Below are 6,519 nucleotides of genomic sequence, written 5' to 3' on the forward strand. Positions count from 1 at the left end.
TACTAAATAGTTAAATTCTAATTATTATGGCTTTATTTGGTATCAATTTTTGATTATTGAATTTTTCAGGTATGAAACCGGCAATTATGTGGGAAACAAAAGATTTTCTAGGTCTTTTTTTAGGTGTTTTTTCTTTAACTTAAAATTTTGTTGTGTAAATGTTTACGGTCATATATGCATGTCCGCTGATTAGATGATAACTTTCTTAAACTAAGAAAACTCCTTATTTCCGATATTGTATTCCAATACAATTCAATAACGTTATCATTAATTATGAAAAAAAAATTCTTTACACACAAAATTTCATATTTAAACTATTTAATAACTAAAATCCTAATACTTTTCTTACCACAAAATATTTTAATTTAACGAGAAATCTCCTCGAGCCTGAGTCTATATAGTTGGATTAATATTACGAGTGAGGCTGTCCAGAAGGAGGATCCGAACCCGGAATCAACAACGTCCCGCATCCGAAACAAAAAAACACACACAACACACACCAGGTAATTTATGTTTAGTTATTTATCTATCTTTGAATTTTAATTCTCTTGATTTCCCCCCAATTTATGCCTTAAACATATTTATATATTTGTTCCTAATTTTCTAGGGTTTACTGTGTCTGTTTGTAGTATTGATGAATGTAGTTATGTGCTTGTGTTGATTGAATTGGAATTGTAGTTATGTGCTTGTGTTGATTGAATTGGAATTGAGTTGTGTATGATTAGGGGATTTAATGTGTATTCGAGTGTCGAAAAGTGTCGAAAAAGAGTTATTCGTAAAGAAGAAACATTAATACGAGGAATTAGATGTTGATTGTGTGTTGGTGATGTGTGAGGAGCTGTGTATTTGATTCTGTAAATGAATCGGGAGACGTATGTATCGGTTTGTTGGATTGAGATTATTGTTGTAGTTGTTTAGGTAGAGATATCGGAATTTTATGGTGAAGAATGTGGATATTTTTACGATTAAGTTGTTTAGCTGTCGAGTCTGTTATTTACATGAACTCATAGGTGGATGTGAAAGAAATAAAAATGTTTCTGCTGTTAGTTGAATTGTTCACTTTTTCGAGAGTACTTGCCAACAGTTCTTGTCGAGTAAAATTTGAACTACTGCAATTATGAAAGTAATTTCTTAGCGTATAGTTGATGTTAATTTGCAGTCTCGGACCGCAGTACATCTTTGTGGTTTATTTATTATGCTTTTTATACGGAAATAATTTATATTTGTTATTTAATGTTTAAATGGAAAGTTCATTGTTCGATATGTAATTAGTTACTTTGTTGGTTGTTGTTCTTTCTTTTGGTCTATTTGTTTTTTCACGAATGTTGGTAGAGGAGGTGTGGAGATATATGAATGTTGATTAGATACACTTGTCTTCTAACAATACGAAGTCAGATGTCACCTTGTGCTTATTAGTAATTCAGTTTGATACGTGCTCACTGTTTCTCTTTGCTTGTGTACTGGGGATTGGTAGTTGATACTCCTGTTTAGTGGTGGCTAGTCATAAGTTAAGAGATATTTGTATATATTGGATTCACATTCTTACCACAATAAATAATAGTTCTTTATATGTGTAGTATTAAAAAATGAAGCGTAAACGTGGAAATAAGAAAGGCAGACCTAAAAAGCCTTTGGTGATGGTTCCAGGCAAAGAAGTTCCCCATGTATCTAATGTAAGTACAGAAGATAATTCTGGAACAGATGATTTTGATAAGAATGATGTTGACTCGGGCGTGGAGGCTGGGACAGGATCTTCAACGGGAACTGATCAGCCTGAAAAGCTTGCGACTGTCAAATCTGGTGGGGTTGATGACAAGAAATCTGGAACATTAGTTTACACACGTGTCAAAGTCAAGATCAAGCCTTCAAAAGGATTCGACTCCCCTCATACTTCATTAGAAGCACCTACACAAAGCAATACTGATAAGAGCAGCCATAAAGTGGGTTTGGAAAAACAAGCGTTAGCTGTTGAGAGAATGGAAGACAGCCCTAACTCATTACCTGAAAGTAATCCTGGTCTATCAGTAATAACGTCTAAGAAGGCCGGAAGCATTAAAATTAAATCATCCAGGGGCTTTAGTTCTTCATATTTAACTCCTTGTAACAAAACTGGACTGCTACAGGGGGAGATTCCACAATGGAAAGAGCCAGCTTCTCGTCAGGATTCCCTGTATAGCAAGCAGGAGCTAGATACTGCTCTAGAGGTACCTTGAAAACATGTCTTGCATCTTTTAGTTTCTGATTCTCTTTTTAGGAAAAAAGATTGCATTTTAGCGGATTCCTTATGATAAATGTGTGAAATGTCTTACCATGCATATTTTTTAATGTACCTACTCCATTCATTAGTTTTTTTTGCTACACAGGTAATCAAGAAAGTGATGAAAATGGATGCAGCTGAAGCTTTTAATGCTCCAGTAAATCCAATTGCATTAGGAATACCTGTAAGTTTGAGTCTCCGCACAAATCTTGTTTTTCGCTGCACAAGGATATTTCTGCTAATTCTTTAACTAATAATGTTTTAGTGCTACGCCCGATAAACTAAGGTATATGCATTTATATAATGGATGATGTTTAAAATAGCATCATCAAGGAAATTGTTTGGTTGGAATATTATGCTACCTCCGTCCCCCTCATTTCTTTACATTTCTTTTTCACTGCTCGAGATGCATTTTAAGGCTTCTATATACTATAGTTTCATAACTTATTTTTGATATTTTCTTTTTCTGAATAAAAATTAAATGTTTAAAGTTTAATTCAGAAAAAGAAAATTTTGAAAAAAAGTTATGAAACTATATTATATAGAAGCCTTAAAATGTGTGCCGGGTAGTTGAAAAGAAACGTAAAGAAATGAGGGGACGGAGGGAGTATTAAATTGTTCCAAGATAAATGATATGTACGGACTACGGATGGATATATTGAATTTATAGTAGATACTTTGTGTGGTTTGCTGTTACTAATATCAGAATGGTAGATTAATAGCAGTTCCTTGGAAACATTCTCATAGTTTGTTGAGGTGTTCAGTATCCATATTTCTGATACGTTATATGTATCTATATGCAAGTTGATTTATACTCTTTTCTTATTGTTTTGTGAGTTTCAGGACTACTTTGAAGTCATTGATACACCAATGGATTTCGGTACAATATGTAGCAATCTTGAGAATGGTGTCAAGTACTTAAATTCAAAAGACGTGTACAAGGATGTGGAATTAATATGGAATAACTGCTTCAAGTACAACAATAAAGGTGATTATGTTGTAGATCTTATGAAAAGGGTTAAGAAGAACTTCACAAAGAACTGGACAGCAGCTGGGCTGTACAGTGAGCCACAGCAGGGTAATCTGATTATGCATATGCTTTCTTTTTTTATAATGGCTATAGTTTTTAGAAATGATTGTTCATTTGCTTGATAGCACTTATTTTATTGTATTTTTGGAAATGGTCAGTTAAGGAAATTTAAATGCTAACCACACACTATGCCTCCAATGAACTGTTAGTAAACTAGTCCTTGAGGGGTACCAGCAATACTGCCACCAACTGGTTCGTTTCCTATGATATTTTTTAAAAGAGCTATATCATGTTGCTACTAATATATGGATAATGACTCAAGAACATTGTCTACGGTACATTGATTTCTGTTAAAAGTATGCTGTGTAAACAAAGAAAATTGTTTAGAAATTATTTTTTGTTTAAATTCTTGCAAGTATCATTTTTGCTAAATTTCATATGTATTCTAGTGCACTGTCCTCGACTCCTCGTACTCCTAGTCTAGGAAGAGAAACAATTCTTTTGGCAGGTTTTCTATATCATTATTAACTAGACCACTTGTTACAATTTAAACAATAACCACAAAAAACCAAGCAAGATTTGCTCTTGTTTCTTTGTTTGCATATACGATGATATCCTATGTCATATAAGCGAACTACTTATTCCCTCTATTGCAGATACTGAAAGCATTTATATAAAAGATGTGGCAGCTTCTGGTCATGGGAAATTTTCTGTCAAGAGCGGCGACTTGAAACACAAGAACACGAAACGTCATAAGTATGTTTCTGCGTATAGCACATGCTTAACTTTGTTTTATTTTTAATTGGTGCGCATAAGAGTAAGGTGTAGAAGTCCAGGGAAAGTGTGGTTCTCAGATTGCTCGAGTATGGTGCAGAAGAATATATATATATATACATACACACATACATATATATTCATTTATTTAAATGAAACATGAGAAATTTCTGTTTCTTTTAAAGTCTCTCTTTTGACAGTGACATGTGTCAACTTGTCTTTACCTTAATATTTTATCTATAATTGTCATGATCAAATGCAATCAGATTATGTATAATTTTTTTTTTTTTGCTAAATCAGATTATGTATAATTGCTTCCATAAGTGCAAGAATGCCCCTAATCAGATGAAAGTTCTTGCCTCTGATTGAATAAAAGTTTATGAGGTAGTATATAATATTTGGCATGGACTATTTAAAGTCGTAAAGTGCCACAGTACTTTAGTCTTTGAGATTGTTACACCTCCAGGTTTTGGTGATATGCAAAAGAACACCACAACAATTCTTATTCTGTATTTTTACTTTTTTTTTGGTACTCTTGTTAATATTTTATTTTCCTGTCAATTTTTTATTATCATATTTTTGTTTATAAAATTCATTGGAAAAATGAATTTTAAGATGTTCAAGGTTTTTAGTTACATGCTTTGGCTGTTCCACATGTTAGTCCATTGGAAGGTACCATATATTACAAATTGACATCTAAGGATTTTAATAAGAGTAGATTACTGACATTGATGTAAAATTAGGGCACTGCTATTGACTTCTTAAAGTGATGTTTTCTAAATTCAAACTTGACAGAGTTAAAAAGCACAAGGAAGATTGTATGTGTGCTATATGTATCATGATGAGGCGAAGGCAGGAGCGTGAAGCGAATGCTCAACCAGATGATGATCATATTGAGAGTAGTGGTGGCCTTTCACTACAACAAAAATCCCGAGCAGAGGTACATAGAATTTTGAAAAGGCCTACACACAACATTTTTTCCTGAACCTTTAATTTAATAGATCGATGCCGGCACTGTATGATCATGGGAAAGAATAGGATGTTGAAAAGTTATTAGTAAGTCAATAAAGTTTGGTTAATTATAAATATTGGTAGTTGTCATGTCTTTTACATGCTAAATGTAGGTTCTTTATAGGTTATAAAAGTATAGTGCTTCACCAAGCAATTCTTTCTTTTTTGCGTCTTCGTTCCAGGATGCGTCAGCCGTTGAAAGTCCCCGTGGTGAAGATACTTCATCAAGTGTAGAAAATTCACATGATCAAGATGGAGATGCCAACATGGAAGTTAGAGGGAAGGAGGTTAAGATGGAACATGTGGAAAATATTGAGGAGCTATCTAGCTCTTCCTCAGGAGAGGAGGAAAAGGAAGACAAAGATGTTACATCCCAGACAGAAGTAAATGGTGATGGATTGGGAGAGGAAAGAATTATGCAGTTTCCGACACAGATGGAGGTGAGCGGTGATGTCCAGAAGGACTCTCAAAAAGAAGAATCATTAATGCACTGTGATGTTGAAAATGTAGAAGTTGAACATCATGAGCCTAAGGTAATTTATTCCTTTTTGGTCCACCATCAACTAATTAATTTTATGCTGTGTACAGTACAACACGACAGAGGGTAATGTTGTGATCATGCTAGCTATTATTGTCGATTGCCATAAGTAGTGCACATTTAAATTGTCTATCAGAGGGTTAAAGCTGCAAGTGATTAAAATAAAAACTGTCTGGTTCTGCTGCAGGAAATGCTGGATGAGGCCCAGAAAGCTAAAATCTATGAGAACTTACGCCGATTTGAAAATCCCATGGTGTTGGAGCTATGTGGAACTCTTTTTGCAGAAAAGCGCAAGTCCGTATGGAGCGGGCCTCATTCTATAATTGGACATCAGGGTTCTAGTCGGCTTGGAAGTTCTATTGATGCAGCTTTTGCATCATTCATGAAGTAGGTGACATTTTCACATATCCGGGCGCTTTGCAGAAGTATGTCACCGCTTTGCAGCAGTATGTCACCTCAGAAAACAAGTAGTCAGTAGACCAGGACAACCAAATTAACGTGTAGCTAAAGTTGTGTACCTAATAATATATTTTTGTACACTACTTTAAACATTTACCCTTAGCAAGTAATCTCACTAAATAGTAGACTAGTAATGACAGGAAGCTGCTGGTGTTTCTGTAATTCTTCGGACTGCTATCTACTTTGTAGCAAGTTACCTTGTGCTTCATATAGCTATGTTTTTCAAGCTCTTGTCTTGTGCATTTGATTGTATTCTAAATAATCTCGAGTTGCTAGTTGATATCTTCAAGACCGAACAACATGCATCACTCCGACCATTTATCTAATAACTTCTGCAATTTCACCAATATGAAGCCTCCCATGTACCATGGCGGCCAATGTCTACCTCCTTACCAACCCCAGCCTCCTGCATCAGCCTGACATTCAGTGGCTGATTACAATTATTTTAAT

The 6,519-nt window shown here is 34.6% G+C and overlaps 1 protein-coding gene across 2 annotated transcripts; it reads left to right on the forward strand.

The window, feature by feature from the left end:
- The first annotated feature begins 364 nt into the window (after positions 1-364).
- Positions 365-6,300, forward strand: LOC141668188 (uncharacterized). Of its 2 annotated transcripts, none has more exons than XM_074474923.1 (8): positions 365-503; positions 1,578-2,204; positions 2,364-2,441; positions 3,101-3,335; positions 3,944-4,043; positions 4,857-5,001; positions 5,255-5,605; positions 5,798-6,300. In XM_074474923.1, the coding sequence occupies exons 2-8, from the start codon at positions 1,587-1,589 to the stop codon at positions 5,999-6,001; spliced, it is 1,731 nt and encodes a 576-aa protein (XP_074331024.1). In that variant the 5' UTR covers positions 365-503; positions 1,578-1,586; the 3' UTR covers positions 6,002-6,300. The 2 variants fall into 2 exon arrangements, with proteins under 2 accessions (XP_074331024.1, XP_074331025.1); XM_074474924.1 differs by lacking the exon at positions 365-503 and adding an exon at positions 562-677 and having other exon boundaries at positions 712-2,204.
- The last annotated feature ends 219 nt before the right edge of the window (positions 6,301-6,519 follow it).

The sequence above is a fragment of the Apium graveolens genome, chromosome 6 (assembly GCF_009905375.1).
Source record: "Apium graveolens cultivar Ventura chromosome 6, ASM990537v1, whole genome shotgun sequence".
Classification (NCBI taxonomy): domain Eukaryota; kingdom Viridiplantae; phylum Streptophyta; class Magnoliopsida; order Apiales; family Apiaceae; genus Apium; species Apium graveolens.

Coding starts and splice junctions, on each gene's coding strand:
- LOC141668188 (XM_074474923.1), top strand. CDS start 1,587: ATGAAGCGTAAACGTGGAAATAAGAAAGGCAGACCTAAAAAGCCTTTG. Junction 2,205..2,363: donor AGCTAGATACTGCTCTAGAG/GTACCTTGAAAA, acceptor TTTGCTACACAG/GTAATCAAGAAAGTGATGAA. Junction 5,002..5,254: donor AACAAAAATCCCGAGCAGAG/GTACATAGAATT, acceptor TCTTCGTTCCAG/GATGCGTCAGCCGTTGAAAG.